The sequence below is a fragment of the Bufo bufo genome, chromosome 4 (genome assembly GCF_905171765.1).
Source record: "Bufo bufo chromosome 4, aBufBuf1.1, whole genome shotgun sequence".
Lineage (NCBI taxonomy): Eukaryota > Metazoa > Chordata > Amphibia > Anura > Bufonidae > Bufo > Bufo bufo.
The window spans coordinates 227,533,107-227,557,523 of NC_053392.1; the positions used below are offsets into that span (position 1 = coordinate 227,533,107).

General features: G+C 44.1%; 1 protein-coding gene across 2 annotated transcripts in view; it reads left to right on the forward strand.

Annotated features, from left to right (window-relative positions):
- Window positions 1–24,417, forward strand: part of LOC120997968 (probable cation-transporting ATPase 13A5) — a 275,887-nt gene that overhangs the window by 237,990 nt on the left and 13,480 nt on the right. For both annotated transcript variants that reach the window (XM_040428353.1, XM_040428354.1), the window contains exons 28-29: window positions 1,329–1,417; window positions 3,906–3,986. In XM_040428353.1, the coding sequence (XP_040284287.1) occupies window positions 1,329–1,417; window positions 3,906–3,986 (170 nt within the window). The remainder of the gene's footprint in view (window positions 1–1,328; window positions 1,418–3,905; window positions 3,987–24,417) is intronic.

Genomic DNA, 24,417 nt, shown 5'->3' on the forward strand with positions numbered 1-24,417 from the left:
CAGAGTAGAATGAGGCCGCTCTTTCGCTGTATAGTAGAATCTTGGGCGACTGCACTGTTAAGTACAATTATACCTGACGCAAACCTTGACTTGTAAGACCGAGTTCACACTTCAGTTATTTGTTCACGCCTCGTCATATAATAGACGCATTCTCCGGCAGTCCTTGTGCCTAGAAAAAAAATCTAGGACAGCACAGACCTGCTGTAGATTCCGGACTTCATTTGTACCAGAAAACTGGCATAAGTGAAGATAAATTTGTTGCGGCTGCTGGCCATGCCTCTTTCCTGCCCATTCTATGTCCTCGTTCCAAAAAATTGGTGATGGCATGTAAAAACTGACACTTGCGACTATTTTTTCAGAAGTTGCATTTAAAAAAATTGCTAACGCATACTTTATGACTTTTTAAAGCTACCTTCCTGGCACAAACTAAATGATAAATTACATCCATAATTACATTGATAAATATAATATCAGGTCAACTGTAAGTATATACTATATATTCCGTTTGATCTCCAGCATAACTCCATATGCTACCCAGCTTTCCAAAGTTGCTAAAAGGCATATCTACACAATTATGAATTGAAGGTAAGAAATATCACTGCATAACTAGGCAGATTAGCTGTGGTACTATGTGTGTACTACTGCTGGTACTATTGGCACTATGGTTGACACTGTTACCAAATCTATTCTGTACTATTAGTTAACTTATAGAAACTATTAGTAATAATGGAAACTATTAGTAATAGTTTCACCACAGCTGGAGTACCAGAGGTTAGCCATCACTGGCCTAGTGGTTTTGGTTGTCTCCAAAGTAAGTGCTGAAATGGTATAGGCCATTGGTACATGGTACAGATCATTACACTACATATTTAAAGAATAACTAAAACTTTTGATACCTAATGACATATATCAAATATTTTGATCGGTGGGGGTTTGAGTGTGAAAACCCCTACTGATAGCTGTAATGAAGAGTTTCTGAGCACTATCAAGATGGCTTCATAGACTTTCTGCTGAGAACATCTTCATCAGTGAGGTTCTAAGCTGAGCACTTCCAACTGTTTGTTACAGCGATTGTGAGGTTTTTGGCACTCAAACCTCCGCCAATCAATACATTTGGTACGTCACTATGACATATCAAATGTATTTGCAATGCGCAGTTCCTCCTTTAACCTCAGAGTCAGTATTTTTAATAGCACCACGTTGGAGAATACAGCACTCTCTCCTAATAGGCTTTTTTGTAATAGTGTATAAACTGTTCCAAAATATGTTTTGGCGGGTAAGAGAAATATTTGTATATAACAGTTGTTTTCTGGGTTTTGTTTCTGCAGATATATTTTGCACACTCGTTTTAGCCCAACTGGCTGCCTTTTTATTCATGCTGTTTGCTGATTTTGAATCTGTTTATTATGCCATGGAGGTATGTATGAATGATAACTGAACCAGTTGACTTGTTCTATTAATGTACAGTTTCATATACTTACTTATTATGGTTTGAAATAGACCCATCCAGTTGAGCCAGGAGAGTAGAAAGGATGTGGATGAAAGGCAGTAGGAGTGGTATTATAAATATTATTGTATTTTAACAATAATATATATGTGTCCAGTTCATGCTAAACAGTACATTTACGAGGCCCAGTCACTTGTTAATTATTTTATACACTGTGACAAATTTCTAACCACATCGCATATGATTTGGATTGTGTATCATTGAATGCTGATATTAAAAAGATACCAGATCTTTCAAGATATGCAATTAAACTTTAGCAACATAGAAACATAACTTGTAAGGTTCAACAATTACATATAGTACGAACATCATGTTCTTTTTAATTTTACTGCAGAGTTAATTCTAAGAAAGCATAGATTTCTTGTGAGTTAGAAGCCAAGTTTCCTCATTTTAGGGGAAAAATCTTTCTCAGCTCCTAATCTGGAAACTCCCTGGACCCCTCTCCAGAATTCTAGAAACTAGAACCTGCAATATCATCACACTCCATAAAGAAATCAAGGCCCCTCTTGAAGTCTTTTAGTGAGTTCATCACAACCTCTTCTGGAAGGGAGTTCCAAAGCCTCTTTAATCGTACAGTAAAGAATCCTATGTTGATGTAAAAACCTTCTTTCCTCTATACACAGAGGATGTCCCCTCGTCACAGTCCAAGTCCTGCTTATAAATAGATGATGGGAGAGATCTCTGCACTGAGATTTGATATATTTATACATCATTATTAAATCTCCCCTCAGCAGTTTTTCTCTTAACTAAATAACCTGATTTTACAATCTTTCTGAGTACTGTAGTCCACCTATTCCATATATTACTTTTTTTGCCTGAATCTGCTCAAGCTCTATTTTCTTGCTTGTACATTGGTGCCCAAAATAGTACAGAATATGCAATCCAATTCAGACTGACTAGTGAAGTGCTATGTTCTAGTCATGTGCAACTGTGCTTATTTTGTCGCACCTCAAGATCTTATTAGTTTTGGTTGCAACTGTCTGATTCTGGCTGTTACAGATGAAAGGGTATTCTGGTTTGAAAGTTTCAATTTATTGTTTAGAGAATAGGAAGTCATACAATGTTCTAATATACAGGTATTTAAAATGTTGCTTGCAGACTTTTATTATATCTGCACATTAGCATTCTTTAAATAAATAAAATGTTATGGCCCATTTAAATACTGTGTATTGCATCCATAGGAGGCAACAGTCATGTGACCCTCACATATGTCATTTGACCTCTGGCATTCAGTTAACTGCCCAAGTGAACAGTAGTTTACTGATGAACACAATATATACAGTATATATGATATTATTCGTGCATCATGTCTTTCAGAGTCTGAGAAGAATCTCTCACATTGTTCTCTCTGTATCTTCTTTGTATTGTGTTTTTCTTACACTTAACTTTATTAACAACATGACAACATCACCTAGAGACAGGGAGCCATTTCACAACTCACATAAAGAAAGACAGTCATATAAGTTATTGTAATAACCACAATAAAAACATAATTTCACCTCTAGTCCTATTTCCTTGTGACATGTATGTCATTTAACACTATTGCTTACTGAATGTCATGGGTCACATAATATGAATGATGCCATGATTCTAGTGTTGAGGGAAGTGAGCTTCGGATCATAGATCTGAAGTCGCTTCGGTCAAAACTTTGAATACTGTATGGAGATCGGTCTCCGTACAGCATTCAACTGTATGGGCTCTGCCAAAGTGAAACTGTTTCTCTCCGAAGTTGTATGAGACTTTATTGAATAACTTTGGACATAGATTATTCAGCTGGGAAACAATTTTAAAACTAGCATCCGAAGTTGGCTTCGGTACCCAGATACCAATAGGAACCAAAGAAAGCAGACTTCGGATCCCATTTTTAAAATTGTTTTGAAGTTGAAAAATCGAAGTCTGAAGTTATTCACCAAAGTCTCGTGAGACTTGGAGATAACAAATTTTTACTTCCGCTGAGCCCTTACATTTGAATGCTGTACGGAGACAGACCCAAATGAAGTTTGACCAAAGCGACTTCAGATCTATGATTGAAAGCTCAATTCGCTCAACACTACATGATTCAGTTAGGCTATGGATGCATTACACAACTGATTGGCACCCTACAATTTCACCAGAGGAAGAGGGCCATTAAAGGTTAGAAGAAGCCCCATCATTTTCATTAACCACTCAGATGCTGCAGTCTCTGACCTTGGCCACTGAGGAGTTAAATGACCAGGATTGGAGTTATATCTGATCCTGTTTTACTGCTGTCATTATTCTGTAAATGTATGGCAAACGTATCTAAGGCGATAAATATAATTTATTTTCAATTACTAAGCATAGTGAAGGGCTGAGAATATTATATATCATTCAACATTGTAATGTTCACTAAATCACTGCATTTTATCTCCTCTGCTAGCTTGTCTGCACACCCTATTACTGGAGATTTGAAACATTAGGATTGCTTATCATACTTTTTGTTGCTTCTTACAGCATAGAGGTAAGTCATTTTTCATCACTGTAATCTCTTGCATAAAAACCTAAATGATTTTAAAAAGGTATCTATCAATTAAATTAAATGACCTACTGGGCTGCACTAAGGAGTGAAGGCCTGTAACAAAATTTTAAAGGACCTTAAATTTAAAAAGTTGGCCCTGCCAAAGGATTGCTATGTGGCTTAGTATTTTCTCGTTACTCACCAGGCAGTTTATATATACTGTACACTGTCTATCTCTAGAGCCCCAAGGAAAACAAGAATCTTCTAAAGCTCAGTATAGCAACCTCCAGCACTCCAGCTGCTGTGAAGCCACAACTCACAGCTTGCACAATTCTTCTGCTTTTCTTGTAACTCTCATTGAAGTGAAAGGGAGGATTCTGGGGGTTGTAGTTTCAGAACAGCTGGAATGTCTGAGGTTGCTAATCCTTGTTCTAATGGCTCTTCAGTAAATATACACAGTCAAGTCACACTATTATGACCACCAGCTAATATCCAGAGTAACTGCTATGTGCAGCACAGACAGCAGCTAGGTTGTCACAGGTATCAGGAGCTATATTGACTGCAGTGCATCCCACAGCTGCCGGAGAGGAGGATCCATAGAGCGAACATGACGATCAAGGTGGTCCTACAGATTCTCAATAGGGTTCATGTCTGGGGAATTTTGGGGCCTGGGTAGTACTTGAAAGTCTTGTCATACTCGGACATTTCTAGCCATGTGACGTTGCATTGTCCTATTAGAATATCCCATTCGTCCCAGGGAATACAATCAGCAGGTGAAAAGTGTAAGGATGGATTCATTCCTAACTGATTGACACTGCCTTCCACATGTATGAGTGGGCCCAGAGAATGCTACAAAAACATTCCCCAGACCATAATGCTGCCATCACCAGCTTTCACCATGGCAGCATTCGAACAGTTCACAAACTGCGCAGTTTCAAAAATACTGCCACCCTAGGCCCCAAAGCGAATACTCATCCCTTTTTGCAACTGATAAATCGCCCCTTTTAACCAGGACAGCAACAACCATGACAGCAACAAAGGATGTGCTCTCCACACGTGACTTCCTTCATGAGCTACACTCTGCTGAAGTAGGAATTGGTCACAATAATGTGACTCAATTGTGGCAGATGTCCAAGAAGAGATGTACTGTAGATGCATACAGTATGTGTGGTTCTCTATTTTGATGTGGCTTAAGTGTCTCCAAAACTCCAATAGACTTCAGTGGAGAGGCAATAAAAAATAAAAAAATGTTCATCTGTGTAATTTATTGTTTCAATGCAGCAAGGTCCAAAAGAAGTATTCTCTCTACCAAATAACATGAAATAGATTAAAAACTGGTCTGCGCTGCTCTATAAATAATACATAGGAAAGATATAGCGCGTAGCTTTCCAGCATCTGATTCCCTTGATGTTTAGAGAAGTCTCTTAGAAGAGCACCGTCAATCTATCACCATTGCCAAGGGTTTCTCCACTTTAAAACTTAGGAAGAAAGAAGGAAAAAAGAGGAATCCAAATAGTGAAGCCCAGCCAGCTTAGTTACAGGACCACTAAACCTTCATAAATAGAGTTGAGCGGACACCTGGACGTTTAGGTTCGACGAGTTCGGCCGAACTTGAAAAAAAAGTTCGGGTTCGTGACCCGAACTTGACCCCGAACCCCATTGAAGTCAATGGGGGCCCGAACATTTGGGAACTAAAATGGCTCTAAAATAGTCCTGGAAAGGGCTGGAGGGCTGCAAAAGGCATCAAAATGTGCTTAAGAGCATGGCAACTGTTCTACAAACAAATGTGGATAGGGAAATGACTCAAAATAACATAAAATACAGAAAAATTAAAAATAACAATCTGGATCTAGGAGTAGGAGGTTGACGTGGCGGTGTAGGTGGAAGCGGCGGTGAAGGAGGAATAGGTAGCCAACACTGATTTGTGTTATTTTTTATTTTTAAATTGGGGTATCCTCCAACATATTGGGACATATAACAAAATAAAACAAAGAATAAGTGCACTTGAGTACAAGAATGGATGGTTGAGGCTGGTATAAATGTCTATTCTGCACAAGGTACGGACAAGTCCAAGTCCTGTGGGATCCATGCCTGGTTAATTTTAATAAACGTAAGCTTGTTCACATTAGCTGTGGCCTGTGATAATGCTCTCTGCCGTGCTAAACACACGTTCACACTATACACTGGCTGCAGGGCAGGTCAGCACCTCCAAGGCTGACAAAGCTTTTCCACATTTGGGCCATGCTAACCCTGCCTTCTCAGGTGCTGGCGGTGCCCCAGCTGCGTTGGCGACCTCTTCCTCCTCCTCTTCCTTCGCCTTGTGCTTCCACTGTGCCCCCGCTGTCAGGTGGGAATGCCATCAGCAGCGTGCGCTGGTAGTCGTGCATCTTCCGATCAGTAACAGAGGTTTTCACTAAATTTAGTTCCCTGTCAGCAATGCAGAGCATGGGTTCATTCACGGCAAAAGGGGGTTCATGTCACCTAGCAATAGAACAGAGGATTTTTGAGAAATTTAGGCCCCTGTCACCCAGGCACAGCAGGGGTTCATTAACGGCAAAAGGGGGTTCATGTCACCCAGCAATAGAACAGAGGATTTTGAGAGATTTAGGCCCCTGTCACCCAGGCACAGCAGGGGTGCATTCACGGCAAAAGGGGTTCATGTCACCCAGCAATAGAATAGAGGATTTTGAGAGATTTAGGCCCCTGTCATCCAGGCACAGCAGGGGTTCATTCACGGCAAAAGGGGGTTCTTGTCACCCAGCAACAGAACAGAGGATTTTGAGAGATTTAGGCCCCTGTCACCCCGACACAGCAGGGGTTCATTCATGGCAAAAGGGGGTTCATGTCACCCAGCAATAGAACAGAGGATTTTGAGATTTAGGCCCCTGTCACCCAGGCACAGCAGGGGTTCATTCACGGCAAAAGGGGGTTAATGTCACCTAGCAATAGAACAGAGGATTTTTGAGAAATTTAGGCCCCTGTCACCCAGGCACAGCAGGGGTTCATTAACGGCAAAAGGGGGTTCATGTCACCCAGCAATAGAACAGAGGATTTTGAGAGATTTAGGCCCCTGTCACCCAGGCACAGCAGGGGTGCATTCACGGCAAAAGGGGTTCATGTCACCCAGCAATAGAACAGAGGATTTTGAGAGATTTAGGCCCCTGTCACCCAGGCACAGCAGGGGTTCATTCACGGCAAAAGGGGGTTCTTGTCACCCAGCAACAGAACAGAGGATTTTGAGAGATTTAGGCCCCTGTCACCCCGACACAGCAGGGGTTCATTCATGGCAAAAGGGGGTTCATGTCACCCAGCAATAGAACAGAGGATTTTGAGATTTAGGCCCCTGTCACCCAGGCACAGCAGGGGTTCATTCACGGCAAAAGGGGGTTAATGTCACCCAGTAATAGAACAGAGGATTTTGAGAGATTTAGGCCCCTGTCAAACAGGCACAGCAGGGGTTCATTCACGGCAAAAGGGGGTTCTTGTCACCCAGCAATAGAACAGACGATTTTAAGAGATTTAGGCCCCTGTCACCCAGGCACAGCAGGGGTTCATTCACGGCAAAAGGGGGTTCATGTCACCCAGCAAAAGAACTGAGGATTTTGAGAGATTTAGGCCCCTGTCATCCAGGCACAGCAGGGGTTCATTCATGACAAAAGGGGTTCATGTCACTCAGCAATAGAACTGAGGATTTTGAGAGATTTATGCCCCTGTCACCCCGGCACAGCAGGGGTTCATTCACGGCAAAAGGGGGTTCATGTCACCCAGCAATAGAACAGGGAATTTTGAGAGATTTAGGCCCCTGTCAAACAGGCACAGCAGGGGTTCATTCACGGCAAAAGGGGGTTCTTGTCACCCAGCAACAAAACAGAGGATTTTGAGAGATTTAGGCCGATGTCACCCAGGCACAGCAGGGGTTCATTCACGGCAAAAGGGGGTTCATGTCACCCAGCAACAAAACAGAGGATTTTGAGAGATTTAGGCCCCTGTCACCCAGGCACAGCAGGGGTTCATTCACGGCAAAAGGGGGTTCATGTAACCCAGCAATAGAACAAAGGATTTTGAGAGATTTAGGCCCCTGTCAAACAGGCACAGCAGGGGTTCATTCACGGCAAAAGGGGGTTCTTGTCACCCAGCAACAGAACAGAGGATTTTGAGAGATTTAGGCCCCTGTCACCCAGGCACAGCAGGGGTTCATTCACGGCAAAACGGGGTTCATGTCACCCAGCAATAGAACAGAGGATTTTGAGAGATTTAGGCCTCTGTCACCCAGGCACAGCAGGGGTTTGTATACCCCAGCATTAAAATGGCTCTAAATTGGTCCTTGAAAAGACTAGAGGGATGTAAAAGGCAGTAAAATGTGCTTAAGAGCATGGCAACTGCTCTGCAAACAAATGTGGATAGGGAAATAACTTAAAATGAAATAAAAATAACGAAAAATTATAAATTATTAACCTGCAAGTCAGAGGTGGATATGGAGTCGGAGGTTAAGGAGGCGGTGAATGTGGTGTTTTAGGTGGAGGCAGCAATGGAGGAGGGGAGGTAGCCAACAATTATTATTTTTTTTTTATTCTGGTAGGTAGCCCCCAAAATATTGGGACAAATAAAGAAAAGAAAACAAAGAAACATTGCACTTGACTTAAGTACAAGAATGTATGTTTGATGGTGGTATAAATGTCTATTCTGCACAAGGTACAGACAAGTCTTGTGGGATCCATGCCTGGTTCATTTTAATGAACGTGAGCTTGTCCACGCTGGCTGTGGACAGGCGGTTTGCGTCTGTCTGTAATGACGCCTCCTGCCGTGCTAAATACACGATCAGAGAGTACACTAGCTGCAGGGCAGGCCAGCACCTCCAAGGCATACAGAGCAACCTCTGGCAATGTGGACAATTTGGAGACCCAGAAGTTGAATGCGGCAGAAACATCAGTCAGTACGTGTAGGCATGTGCATAGGTACTGTTCCACCATGTTGTTCAAATGTTGCCTCCTGCTAACACGCTCCATATCAGCAGTTGGGGTCAGTTGTTGCGGCGAGGTGACAAAGCTTTTCCACATGTTGGCCATGCTAATTCTGGCGCTGACACAGGTGAGGTGCTGGCGCTGACACAGCTGCGTTGGCGACCTCTTCCTCCTCCCCTGCATTCGCCTTGTTTTCCACTTGTCCCCCGGCGTCAGTCGGGAATGCTCTCAGGAGCGCGTCTACCAGTGAGGGAATTAAGGACGGAACATTGTCTTTGTAATGGGCATCCAGCAGGGTAGCCACCCAGTAGTCAGCACATGTTAAAATATTGGCAACTCTGCAGTCATTGCGCATTCACTGCAGCATGTAGTCGCTCATGTGTGCCAGGCTGCCCAGAGGTAAGGACAAGCTGTCCTCTGTGGGAGGCGTATCGTCTGCATTCTCCGTATCCCCCCAGCAACTCACCAGTGATGGATCCGAGCTGCGTTGAATGCCACCCTGCTGTAAACATGCTTCACCCCTATCCTCCTCCTCCTCCTCATCCTCTTCCTCCTCGTCCTCCAGTAGTGGGCCCTGGCTGGCCAAATTTGTACCTAGCCTCTGCTGTTGCAAAAATCCATTTTGTGAGCCACTTCTAAAAGACTGGCCTGAAAGTGTTAGAGATTACCCCTCTTCCTCCTCCTCGTCTTGGGCCACATCCTCTTCCATCATCGCCCTCAAGGAGACATAGAAGTGGTATTGTAACGCTGATAACGGCGTCATCACCACTGGCCATGTTGGTGGAGTACTCAAAACAGCGCAACAGGGCACACAGGTCTCGCATGGAGGCCCAGTCATTGGTGGTGAAGTGGTGCTGTTCCGCAGTGCGACTCACCCGTGCGTGCTGCAGCTGAAACTCCACTATGGCCTGCTGCTGCTCGCACAGTCTCTCCCAGCATGTGCAAGGTGGAGTTCCACCTGGTGGGCACGTTGCACATGAGCGGGAAGGCCCAAGTTACGCTGTAGAGCAGACAGCCGAGCGGCGGCAGGATGAGAACGCTGGAAGCGCGCACAGACGGCTTGCACTTTATGCCGCAGCTCTGACATGTCGGTAGTTTTGAATGAATTTCTGCACCACCAAATTCAGCACATGCGCCAGGCAAGGGATGTGCGTCAAACCGGCTAGTCCCAGAGATGCAACGAGATTTCGCCCATTATCGCACACCACCAGGCCGGGCTTGAGGCCCACTGGCAGCAACCACTCGTCGGTCTGTTGTTCTATACCCCGCCACAACTCCTGCGCGGTGTGGGGCCTGTCCCCCAAACACATCAGTTTCAGAATGGCCTGCTGACGTTTACCCCTGGCTGTGCTTAAGTTGGTGGTGAAGGTCTGTCGCTGACCGGATGAGGAGGTGGTAGAAGAGGAGGAGGAAGCCGAGTAGGAAGAGGAGGCAACAGGAGGCAAAGAAAGATGCCCTGCGATCCTTGGCGGCGGAAGGACGTGCGCCAAACAGCTCTCCGCCTGGGGCCCAGCCGCCACTACATTTACCAGTGTGCAGTTAGGGAGATATAGTGTCTCTGGCCGTGCTTACTGGTCCACGTATCTGTGGTTAGGTGGACCTTGCACAGATGGCGTTGCGCAGTGCACTTGATTTTATCCATACTTGGTTGTGCAGGGAGGCACGGCTCTCCTGGAGAAATAGTGGCGGCTGGGAACGACATACTGTGGGACAGCAAGCGACATGAGCTGTTTGAAGCTGTCTGTGTCCACCAGCCTAAATGACAGCATTTCATAGGCCAGTAGTTTAGAAATGCTGGCATTCAGGGCCAGGGATCGAGGGTGGCTAGGTGGGAATTTACACTTTCTCTCAAAGGTTTGTGAGATGGAGAGCTGAACACTTCCGTGTGACATGGTGGAGATGCTTGGTGACGAAGGTGGTGTTGTTGGTGGCACATCCTTTGTTTGTTGGGCGGCAGGTGCCAACGTTCCTCCAGAGGCGGAGGAAGAGGCCGAGGCAGCAGCAGAAGAGGGAACAGGAGGGGCCTGAGCCCTTTCTTAGTTTTAAAGGTGCTTACTTGTCACGGCCTATGGTGTGAGCTGTGACACTGTTGCTACACTTGCGGTTGCCCACGGCAACGTGTTGCTGGTGTGCATGCGGTGGCAGTGTCTCGGCCTTCTGAGTGATTGCCGTGACATGGTTGCCACGCATGTTGTTGCCTGCGGCAACGTGTAGCTTTCTATGCTTGTGTGTGCACTTCCCCTTTAAGTGGCTTCCTTCCCTTGTCTGGTATTTGAAGGGTTAACTACCTTCCTAGTGTTTTGTTAACACTGGGTTTATGTGTGTGTGGGGTGTGGCTGCTTGGGCTATTAGCCTCTGCTGGATGCCTGAAGCTGAGGGGTACTCCAGCCATGGTGTATGCTGGAGCTATCCTCCTGGTCCTTCATATTTAATCTGTCCAGGGAGGGCCACCCTTGTGGTCATAGATGTTCTTATGGGGTCTCACGTTTTATTGCAGCTATGGGTGTCCTGGGTTCCTGTGTGGTTGTGGTGTGTGCTGTGTCCGTTTTAATGGTTGTGTGGACACCAGCACTTGTGCACGGTTTCCAGTCAGTGTGTCTGTGCAGGTAAGTGTGTTACTAGTCTCGCTTACCTGCCATCTCTATAGCTGTATGTGTTTCCCCTCTCCTTGCAGCCTGGCCTCAGATAGAGACTCCTGTTCCTCCATTACTGGGATGAACAGGTCGTCTCTTCCCTGCTCCTTGGTGAGGGATTACCAGGGCGACTTAGGGTTTTTAGGTATCCTGAGTATGAGTCGTCCTACCATCGGGGTCCGCTCATACAATGAGGAGTCAGGGAGAGGATTAGGGACGCGGTAGGAGGTGACCTGCTCCCTTATTACTCCTTTTGGCCAGGATGATCCCCCTTTACCCTCTGACACCGCACGGTGAGGGGTTTCCCCGACTCCCCGCCGTGACATTACTCCACTGCAGCCCGTGTCTCGCATGTAGATGCCTGGTCATGCAGGTTGTTCTAAGGTTCATAACATTAATGCTTTGCTTCAGGCTCTGATGGCACAGCGTGCAAACCACTCGGGTCTTGTCGTCAGCACATTGTGTGAAAAAGTGCCATGCCAGGGAACTCCTTGAAGCTGCCTTTGGTGTGCTCGGTCCCTGGTGACGGTGGCCAGTAGCAGGCGAATAGTTTCGGCGACGGCTGCTCTGCTTTTGCACCCTGCTCCTCTTTTGCTACGCTGTTTGCTCGTTCTCACCACTGCCTCTTCCCTCTAACTCTGAAAGTCAGTGACACGACCTTCATTCCATGTGGGGTCTAGGACCTCATCGTCCCCTGCATTGTCTTACACCAGTCTTTCTCCCTGACCTCCTTTTCCGGTCTGCACACTGCAGAAAGACGCAGGCAGTTGGCACCTGTGTTTCGTCATCATCAGAGACGGTGCTGAGGTGGTATTCCCATGTCCTCATCAGGAAACATAAGTGGTTGTGTGTCAGTGCATTCTATGTCTTCCACCCTGGGGAAGGGCTAGGTGGATGCCTTGGAAGCCCTGCCAGCAGAGTCTTTTTAACAGCATAAGAGACTGCTGCATGACTTGAGGCTCAGACAGGTTCCACAAATAGCACGGGGGTGATGTGACAGACTGATGGGGCATGGGTTTCAGGTGCCACCTGTGCGCTTTCTGCAGAAGACTGGGTGGGAGATAATGTGAACGGCTAGATCCACTGTTGGCCACTCCAATTGACTAGCGCCTGTACTTGCTCAGGCCTTACCATCCTTAGAACGGCATTAGCCCGTCCAAATATCTCTGTAGATTCTGGTGGCTACTGGGACCTGAGGTAGTATGTTCAGTAGGATGTGTAGCTGTGGCAGAAGGCCACGTCCTCTCCCTGCACCAGAGGCTCTACCAACACCACCACCAAGACCATGACCGCGTCCCTTATTAGATGTTTGCCTCATAGTAAGTGTTCACCAAGCAAAGTAAAAAGTGGTTAAGTCTGTTAAAAATAATTAACCGCCAATAAAAACCCTGATGTAGGGTATTGCACTAAAAAAAAAAAAAAAAAAACTCTATATGACAGCGGTATTTGTGGGCCTAAATTTTCTGTCACTTATGCACGTCTAATTCCCAGATGTGCACTATATCAGAGTTTTTTTTTAACCCCAGTAAGCAAAAAGCTGTATTTCTGGCCTAAATTGTGACAATCACTTATGCACGTGTAATCCCAGACGTGCAGTATATCAGAGGCTTTTTTTCACCCCAGTATGCCAAAGCCATATTTCTGGCCTAAAATGTGACAATCACTTATGCACGTGTAATCCCAGATGTGCAGTGTATCAGAGGGTTTTTTTCAGCCCAGGTATGCCAAAGCCGTAATCTTGAATAAATGTACAATCACTTATGCACGTGTAATCCCAGATGTGGAGTATATCAGAGGGTTTTTTTCACCCAGTATGCCAAAGCGTATTTCTGGCCTAAATGTGACAATCACTTATGTATGTGTAATCCCAGATGTGCAGTATATCAGAGGGTTTTTTTCCAGCCCAGTATGCCAAAGCCGTATTTCTTGACTAAAGTGACAATCACTTATGCACGTGTAATCCCAGATGTGGAGATATCAGAGGGTTTTTTCACCCCAGTATTGCCAAAGCCGTATTTCTGGCCTAAAATATGACAATCACTTATGCACGTGTAATCCCAGATGTGCAGTTGTATCAGAGGTTTTTTCAGCCCAGTATGCCAAAGCCCGTATTTCTAGCCTAAATGTGACAATCACTTATGCAAGTGTAATCCAGATGTGCAGTATATCAGAGGGTTTTTTCTAGCCCAGTATGCCAAAGCCATAAATCTTGACTAAATGTGACAATCACTTATGCACGTGTAATCCCAGATGTGGAGTATATCAGAGGGTTTTTCACCCAGTTATGCCAAAGCGTATTTCTGCCTAAAATGTGACAATCACTTATGTATGTGTAATCCAGATGTGCAGTATATCAGAGGGTTTTTTCAGCCCAGTATGCCAAAGCCGTATTTCTGGCCTAAATGTGTCAATCACTTATGCACGTGTAATCCCAGATGTGCAGTATATCAGAGGCTTTTTTCACCCCAGTATGCCAAAGCCGTATTTCTGGCCTAAATGTGACAATCACTTATGCACGTGTAATCCCAGATGTGCAGTGTATCAGAGGGTTTTTTCAGCCCAGTATGCCAAAGCCGTATTTCTAGCCTAAATGTGACAATCACTTATGCATGTGTAATCCCAGATGTGCAGTATATCAGAGGGTTTTTTCAGCCCAGTATGCCAAAGCCATAAATCTTGACTAAATGTGACAATCACTTATGCACGTGTAATCCCAGATGTGGAGTATATCAGAGGGTTTTTTCACCCCAGTATGCCAAAGCCGTATTTCTGGCCTAAATGTGACAATCACTTATGTATGTGTAATCCCAGATGTGCAGTATATCAAGGGTTTTTTCAGCCCAGTATGCCAAAGCCGTTATTTCTTGACTAAATGTGACAATCACTTATGCACGTGTAATCCCAGATGTGGAGTATATCAGAGGGTTTTTCACCCCAGTATGCAAAGCCGTATTTCTGGCCTAAATATGACAATCACTTATGCACGTGTAATCCCAGATGTGCAGTATATCAGAGGCTTTTTCACCCCAGTATGCCAAAGCCATATTTCTGCCTAAATGTGTCAATCACTTATGCACGTGTAATCCCAGATGTGCAGTATATCAGAGGCTTTTTTCACCCCAGTATGCCAAAGCCGTATTTCTGGCCTAAATGTGTCAATCACTTATGCATGTGTAATCCCAGATGTGCACTATATGAAACAGATGTATTTTTTTCACCCCAGTAAGCAAAAAGCTGTATTTCTGGACTTGCAGACATGCAGATAGCCTGTGCTGGTGCACTATCATTGCATAAAATGGCTGCCGATTATGTATTGATATTGACTAACTGAAGAAAAAAAAGTTTGTTTTCAGTAGTAGTTGGCTCAGGGCAGGCTTAAAAAAATTGTGCACTGCACCCACAAAACGCATTTGCTGTAGATCGCTGAGTAAAGAAGCAGTTCTGAATCTTCATAAGATTTCTCCCTGATCTCTCCCTCAGCAGCTGCAGCCTCTCCCTACATTAATCCGAGTAGAGTGACGGGTGGCGCTACGTGACTCAGCTTAAATAGAGGCTGGGTCACATGCTGCAGTGGACAATCACAGCCATGCCAATAATAAGTATTAAGCAGTCTCTATTAAAGGTACAAATAACTGACAATGACAAATCTGGTTAGCTATGTTATAGTATCAGGGCCGTCTTTTAACGCGGGGCAAAAGGGGCAGTTGCCCGGCCCCAGTTGCTCCTGCGGGGGCCTAAGGCAGCTGCTTCTTGGCCCCGATGGCCACTTGCTACAATCGCCGGCTCCGTGTCCCGACCCTATCATTCACTAAGCGACGCATGGCTCGCATAGTGAAGGACTTAACCCGAGAGGACCGGTAAGCGGTGAAAGCTCTATAGCTCTATCTCACTTCTTCCTGTCCTCAGCTCTCCGCTGTGAAGGCTGTGCAGATGTGAGGCTGTGCGCTTCCAGTTCACAGCACAGCAGACTGAAGAGGAGGAAGACTGAGCGCGGGGCGGTGAGGAGCAGGAAAGGTGAGTTTTTATTTATTTTACTTTTAAATGAGCTGAAGAGAGGCTATATGGGGGGCTGAAGAGAGGCATATGGGGGCTGGGGGCTGAAGAAAGGCATATGGGTGCTAAATAGAGACATATGGGGGCTGATATGAGGCATATGGGGGCTGATGACAGGCATGGGGCTCTTATCTGAGGTCTGATTGGGGGGTTCATTCACATTGGGTTCTGAGCTGAGGTCTGATTGGGGGATCTGATCTGAGGTCTTATTGGGGTCTTATTAACATTGGGGGTCTGATTGGTGGACTGACCTGAGGTGTCATGAAAAATATATATTTTTCTTATTGTCACCCTCTAAAACCTAGGTGCGTCTTATAGGGCAAAAAATATGGTACTTGTTTGCTCCTCCTCCCGATCTCCCCTGCCCTTTGCGTACGCCGCGTGCCATGAAGTCACGCGGAGGCACTGCAACGCTAGGGTGAACCAAGCCCCATCTCCTTCTTGAACTGCAGAGAACTATGGGAAAGCAGGTGGATTGGCTATGATATAATCACACACTGCACATTTTTTGTGTGTGGTTGTGGTGGAGGGTATGATTACATGCTAGGGTGTGGGAAGGCGGGGTCCAAGGGGCCTAAGTAAATTCCTTGCCCATGGTCCAGATCAGTTTTTTATCAGACCCCTGGCTAGCAACTCCAGCTAGATATTTTACATTACAGGGGGATTTACCAGTTCATAATTAATATAATATATTAAATCAATAATATCTATATATAATAGATACTGTATATAAATCTATAAAATACATGCAACACTGCCCTCATACACTATTGTAGTGAACAAAAAGATGAACCTGCTTCCGGCGGCACATAATCCTGGCACCCCAGCCACTTGAAAATGCACAGTACAACTCCAATTCCAACACTCCACTTGTATAAAACTTTTTTTCGCCGTATTTGCGGATCTGCAATACATAGGCACCGTTCTGTGTGCATTCCGCATCACGGATGGCAGACCCATTCACTTCACAGGACTACGGAGTTGCTTTCTAGGGTTCCGTTCCGTGCCTCCGACCGCAAAAAGATAGAATATGCTCTATCTTTTTGCGGAACGGAGGGATCGCGGACCCATTCAAGTGAATGGGTCCACGATCCCCATGCGGCTGGGCCACGGTCGGTGCCCGTGCATTGCGGACCGCAACTTGCGGTCCACAGCATGGCACATGCTTCACACGGGTCGTGTGAATGAGCCCTTTACAAGACTTTTTCCACTGATGGTGGGGGTTCAGACACCTGGGCCCCCCCTATGAGTCAGCTGTTTGAGAAGGCATCGGCACTCACAGTAGCCCATGGCCTTCTCTCAGCTTAGGCAATGTGACTAGTGTTGAGCGAATCGCAGTTAACAAAGTGGACTTCGATCAGAATTTTTGTAAAAATTTTATTTGCCTCAAAGCCGAATTTCCTCGTACTTCATGGTAACGGATTTATTTTCCCTGAAATGGCAGTAAAAAAAAAGAAATCTTGCTTGTCTCACCCATTTGAATGCGAAGAGGCTGCCGCGGCCATCTTGCTTGAAAATCCAGTGCAAAATCTCATGCACTGTGACATATGACATCACCAAGACCGTACACGCTGCGCAAGATTTTTGCGCTGGATCTTTAAGCAAGATGGCAGCAACACCCTCTTCGCAATCAAATGGATGAGCTAAGTACAATTTTATATATATATACAGTACAGACCAAAAGTTTGGACACCTTCTCATTCAAAGAGTTTTCTTTATTTTCATGACTATGAAAATTGTAGATTCACACTGAAGGCATCAAAACTATGAATTAACAGATGTGGAATTATATACATAACAAACAAGTGTGAAACAACTGAAAATATGTCATATTCTAGGTTCTTCAAAGTAGCCACCTTTTGCTTTGATTACTGCTTTGCACACTCTTGGCATTCTCTTGATAAGCTTCAAGAGGTAGACCCCTGAAATGGTTTTCACTTCATAGGTGTGCCCTGTCAGGTTTAATAAGTGGGATTTCTTGCCTTATAAATGGGGTTGGGACCATCAGTTGCGTTGAAGAGAAGTCAGGGTGATACACAGCTGATAGTCCTACTGAATAGACTGTTAGCTGCTTTTTTCTTGCCATAATACAAATTCTAAGTAAAGAAAAACGAGTGGCCATCATTACTTTAAGAAATGAAGGTCAGTCAGTCAGCTGAAAAATTGGGAAAACTTTGAAAGTAAGGGCTATTTGACCATGAAGGACAGTGATGGGGTGCTGCGCCAGATGACCTGGCCTCCACAGTCACCAGACCTGAACCCAATCGAGATGGTTTGGGGTGAGCTGGACCACAGAGTGAAGGCAAAAGGGCCAACAAGTGCTAAGCATCTCTGGGAACTCCTTCAAGACTGTTGGAAGATCATTTCAGGGGACTACCTCTTGAAGCTCATCAAGAGAATGCCAAGAGTGTGCAATGCAGTAATCAAAGCAAAAGGTGGCTACTTTGAAGAACCTAGAATATGACATATTTTCAGTTGTTTCACACTTGTTTGTTATGTATATAATTCCACATGTGTTAATTCATAGTTTTGATGCCTTCATAGTCATGAAAATAAAGAAAACTCTTTGAATGAGAAGGTGTGTCCAAACTTTTGGTCTGTACTGTATATATATATATATATATATATATATATATATAATTATTTATATATTTTTTAATGAGCAACCTCTAAAATGCTTTAATATTGATCCCAGATGCCGTGATCAGCGATGAAAGAGACATCTGAGGAGTTGGTTCAATGATGTGGTGCAAATTAATCACAAAACAACATTTTTTGTAAAATTTGGAGAAGCAGCCATATCAAATTTTTAAGAACTTCGCTCATCTCTAAAAGTGACGTCACATACATTGGACACCTAGCCGAAGCACATCTCAGTTCCACTGAAACGAATGGGGCCGAGTTGCGATATCCAGCATAGCTATTATCAACAGAGTTGTTCTTAGCAACCAGAGATAAGACGGTGGCGCTACTGAGAACATCTGTGCCTCCTCAAACAGTTGATTGGTAGAGGTCCTGGGTGTTGGATGCACGCTGATCAGATAATGTTGACCTATTCAGAGGATAGATTATCAGTAGAAAAGTCTCAGAAAAGCTCTTTAAATCATAGATAAGTGCAACTCTCAGTGCAATGGGTTACAAACCTTCACAAGGACACACCCCTCAATCACTGAGTAAACCACAGAAAGGTGTGCAAATGTGCAAATACTATATAACAACATGACAGTATATAGGTGTTAAAGATTGTAATTAGAGATGAGCGAATTTCATTTTTTTAAATTCGTTCACACTTTGTTGGTAAAAGGTGAATTGTGTTATGGATTCTGTTACCACAGACCATAACACAATTCTATGACGGAATACATAACAGAATACCTTTAGAGGCATTCCGTTATTCATTCCGTCAAAAAAGAAGTCTATGGGCTGCAAAATGGATCCATCCCCTTTCCGTTATGCCATATCCTAACCCCTGTACGTTTTTTTTTTATAATTATGTCTATGGAGCTGTGTGGAGCTTATTTTTGTAGATTTTATTGATACTATTTTGACACGTGTATGACTTTTTGTTCAAATTTATATAGATTTTTGGGGGAGGTGAACTGATGGTGTTTTTTTCTGTTCTGTTTTACGCCTTATGGGATAAATAATTGTATATTTTAATAGTACTTTAACGCGAAAAAAAAATAAAAAGATAACCAAATATTTGATTATTCGCATAAATCAATAAAAAAGAAGTGAATAGTGATCTGGAGTATTTAAGACGTAACTTTTACTTCTGATACATTAAAAGATATATCCCTCAATATTCATGAAAGATCGAACGTGTATGTGAATACAGTTTTCCACAATCCCACACACAGGGGATTCGTTGGAAACAGAAACAACTGTGTCCACACTTATACATTCAATGTGAGACACTGTAAGGTAACAAGAGCCGGTATGCACTAGGACCTTAGGTACACAATTATAAGGTAACAACGGCCGGTATGCACTAGCACCTTAGGTACACAATTAAACAATGATGTTAGAGACGACATATGACAGTATATACACTGCTCAAAAAAATAAAGGGAACACTTAAACAACATAATGTAACTCCAAGTCAATCACACTTCTGTGAAATCAAACTGTCCACTTAGGAAGCAACACTGAGTGACAATCAATTTCACATGCTGTTGTGCAAATGGGATAGACAACAGGTGGAAATTATAGGCAATTAGCAAGACACCCCCAATAAAGGAGTGGTTCTGCAGGTGGTGACCACAGACCACTTCTCAGTTCCTATGCTTCCTGGCTAATGTTTTGGTCACTTTTGAATGCTGGCGGTGCTTTGAGACGGAGTCTACAACCCACACAAGTGTCTCAGGTAGTGCATCTTATCCAGGATGGCACATCAATGCGAGCTGTGTCAAGAAGGTTTGCTGTGTCTGTCAGCGTAGTGTCCAGAGCATGGAGGCGCTACCAGGCCAGTACATCAGGAGACGTGGAGGAGGCCGTAGGAGGGCAACAACCCAGCAGCAGGACCGCTACCTCCGCCTTTGTGCAAGGAGGAACAGGAGGAGCACTGCCAGAGCCCTGCAAAATGACCTCCAGCAGGCCACAAATGTGCATGTGTCTGCTCAAACGGTCAGAAACAGACTCCATGAGGGTGATATGAGGGCTCGACGTCCACAGGTGGGGGTTGTGCTTACAGCCCAACACCGTGCAGGATGTTTGGCATTTGCCAGAGAACACCAAGATTGGCAATTCGCCCCTGGAGCCCTGTTGCTCTTCACATGATGAAAGCAGGTTCACACTGAGCACATGTGACAGACGTGACAGAGTCTGGAGACGCCGTGGAGAACATTCTTCTGCCTGCAACATCCTCCAGCATGACCGGTTTGGCATTGGGTCAGTAATGGTGTGGGGTGGCATTTCTTTGGAGGGCCGCACAGCCCTCCATGTGCTCGCCAGAGGTAGCCTGACTGCCATTAGGTACCGAGATGAGATCCTCAGACCCCTTGTGAGACCATATGCTGGTGCGGTTGGCCCTGGGTTCCTCCTAATGCAAGACAATGCTAGACCTCATGTGGCTAGAGTGTGTCAGCAGTTCCCCAGACCTGAATCCAATTGAGCACATCTGGGACATCATGTCTCGCTCTATCCACCAACGTCACGTTGCACCACAGACTGTCCAGGAGTTGGCAGATGCTTTAGTCCAGGTCTGGGAGGAGATCCCTCAGGAGACCGTCCGCCACCTCATCAGGAGCATGCACAGGCGTTGTAGGGTGGTCATACAGGCACGTGGAGGCCACACACACTACTGAGCCTCATTTTGACTTGTTTTAAGGACATTACATCAAAGTGGGATCAGCCTGTAGTGTGTTTTTCCACTTTAATTTTGAGTGTGACTCCAAATCCAGACCTCCATGGGTTGAAAAATTTGATTTCCATTTTTTTATTTTTGTGTGATTTTGTTGTCAGCACATTCAACTATGTAAAGAACAAAGTATTTCAGAAGAATATTTATTTAACTCAGATCTAGGATGTGTTATTTTTGTGTTCCCTTTATTTTTTTGAGCAGTGCACATAATGCACGGCGGCATCAAAAAAGCAACAAAGGTTTGGTGCCAAAAATCACCATGCAAGTTAGGGCACAGCAGCACCTGTATCAAGAAGGTGCACGGCGGCACCAATGAAACCCAGTGTCCTACCCTACAGATGATGGAATCTTCAGACACCTTCGTTTAGAGGTTTCTTGGCAGGGTGGACGGTTTCAAATAGTTGGAGGGTTCTGGAAATAAGAGGGAGTCACAGGAAGGTGATCCTATATGCCCCTGGATGACCCTATGGGGCCCTACAATAACCCTGTTTGTCTATCCACGGAGTATCCCACTAGTTGGGCCCTTGTCCGGAACCTAACCGTGGAATTGCGTTCCCTGTATTGCCCTGAGTAGATCCCGACATGCACGTTTGGGGCCCGACATGTATGTAGGCCTATGAAGCCCAGCCCCCAGGCTGGGTCTAATAGGCAAGCTTTTAGTGCATTAGGCCTCATGCACACGACCGTTGTTTGGGTCCGCATCCGAGCCGCCATTTTGGCGGCTCGGATGCGGACCCATTCACTTCAATGGGGCCGCAAAAATATGCGGACAGCACTCCGTGTGCTGTCTGCATCCGTGGCTCCGTTCCGCGGCCCCGTAAAAAAAAATATAACATGTCCTATTCTTGTCCGCGCTTTGCAGACAAGAATAGGCATTTATATTGCTGGCGTCTGTTCCATTCCACAAATTGTGGAAGGCAACACGGGCGGCTTCCGTTTTTTGCGGATCCGCGGTTTGCGGACTGCAAAAAACGGCACGGCCGTGTGCATGAGGCCTTACACTGTGTAATACACTGATAGGCAATGCAGTACAATACAGATGTATTGTGCTAGAGCAAAAGAAAAGGTTGATTCCAGCTTCAGCGTATAAAAGTTTTCTTTATTCAGCTTGTAGTATAAAATCCGACACAAAGTCACATGGAGAGACACAGATTGTGACGCGTTTCGGGCTATGGTATTGAGCCCTTCTTCAAGACAATACAATGATATACTAAAAACAAAAGCTTTATATACCACACTAATATTCCCCACCAATCCGCTATTGTTGCTTTAAAATGGTTTTTGGAACATTACAGTAATTATACTTTGGAGTTGCAGGAATTTTTATGCTCTGTTATTGATTTTTTGATGAGACATAATTTTTTTATGTTCAACAAAAAATATTATTTACAACAGTCAGGAATCCCTATGGGAGCTAAATACTCACCGTCAATAGCTAATATATATATGGCGTGGTGGGAAAATAATTTTCTTTTTTCTGACCACAATCCCTATAGAGAAGATTTCAAATGGTATGGTCGTTATATCGACGATATGCTGTGGGTGTGGCAGGGGGACACAGAGAGAATAGCTGAGTGCATAGAATATTTCAACAATTGTACTGCATCAATAAAATTCACCTTCTCCAGCGACCCAGGGAAAATTATTTTTCTGGATCTGTGTCTGGAGGGTAACAATCATACCAGCAGGGTGGTTACATACACCCATAGGAAGTCTACAGCTGGTAACACTATTCTCTCTGCCTCCTCCTGCCACCCACCACACGTCCTGAAAAATATCCCAAAAGGAGAAATGATAAGGGCCAGGAGGAATTGCTCTACTCAAGAGCTATTTGAAAGAGAGGCTGAAAATATTGCAGCAAGACTAAAAATAAGAGGTTATACCCAAACCAATATCAATAGAGGTATTAACTTTGCCAGATCAAAAAATAGAGAAACCCTAATTTTTCCAAAAAGTAATAAAAATAAAAATGAGAACATGGACAATGAGAACAAAAATGAGAATGGGGATATAGATGATAGGGAGTGTAAAAATACATTGAAAAAAGAAGAAAAAACCACTAATAAAGAAAAACCTATCATTTTCACCACTAATTATAGCAGAGATTATTTTAAGATCTGTAAGATCATACGTAAACATCTTCATGTTCTAAACTATAATGAAGAATGGCATAATATAGTATCCACAGGGGTAAAATGTGTAGCAAAAAGAGCCCCTACAGTGGGCCAAAAAATCAGCCCCAGTCTGTTTAGGGAAAATTCAAGCATTTGGCCTAAAATAAACGGGAACTATAAATGCGGCAGCAAAAAATGTATCTGCTGTCGACATATGTCCATTTCAAAAGAGGTTACATCCATGGCAAATAATAAAAAACATCTGCTGAAACAATATATAAACTGTAAAACAGACCATGTGGTATATGTTATAACATGTAAAATATGCAATTTACAATATGTTGGTTGTACCACTAATGAACTGAAGGTGCGTATAAGAAAACATTTGAGCGATGTCCCTCATTTCATGTCTCGCAATGTCTCAGCGGCAACTAGACATTTTGCCACTGTTCACAAGGGCGATACCTCTGCGTTTTCTGTACAGGGAGTGGAGGTTGTCTCCACACCTGTCAGAGGAGGTGATCGCAAACAAAAACCTTTAAGTAGGGAAACATACTGGATGTTCATTTTAGACACTTGCATACCAAAGGGTTTGAATAGAAAGCATGATTTAACCCTGCAGTACATGTAGTGCACTATTATATATATATACATTTATTGGCTTCTTTGTATGTGAGGGTTTGTTGAAACACTGTGTCCCCACCCATGTATTCCTGGGAGGGTCTCCTAATCTAGCAACACCTGGGTCTGGGACGCAGTCTCCAATCAATCCAGAAATTGAAGAAGGAGGAGCATATCCATTAGTGTGGTATATAAAGCTTTTGTTTTTAGTATATCATTGTATTGTCTTGAAGAAGGGCTCAATACCATAGCCCGAAACGCGTCACAATCTGTGTCTCTCCATGTGACTTTGTGTCGGATTTTATACTACAAGCTGAATAAAGAAAACTTTTATACGCTGAAGCTGGAATCAACCTTTTCTTTTGCTCTTGGACTTATCAAGTGTGGCTAGGTTCAAGCCACTCCTTTTCCGTGCTTCATGCAGGTGACTAAAGGTGAGAGCTGCTAAAATCCTTTCTCTTTTCAGATGTATTGTGCTGCATTGAAACAGGGATCAGACCCTGTAATATTGAAGTTTCATAGTGGGACAAAAATAAAAAAATTTAAAAGTGAAAATAAAGTGTTTTTAACAATAAAAAATAATTATGTTTCAGTAAAAAAAAAGCCCCTTTCCCATAAAAAGAGACCTAAAATTGTAAAAAAAAGAATAAACTAACAAAAAACTGAAATATTGGGTATCACCGCGTGCGT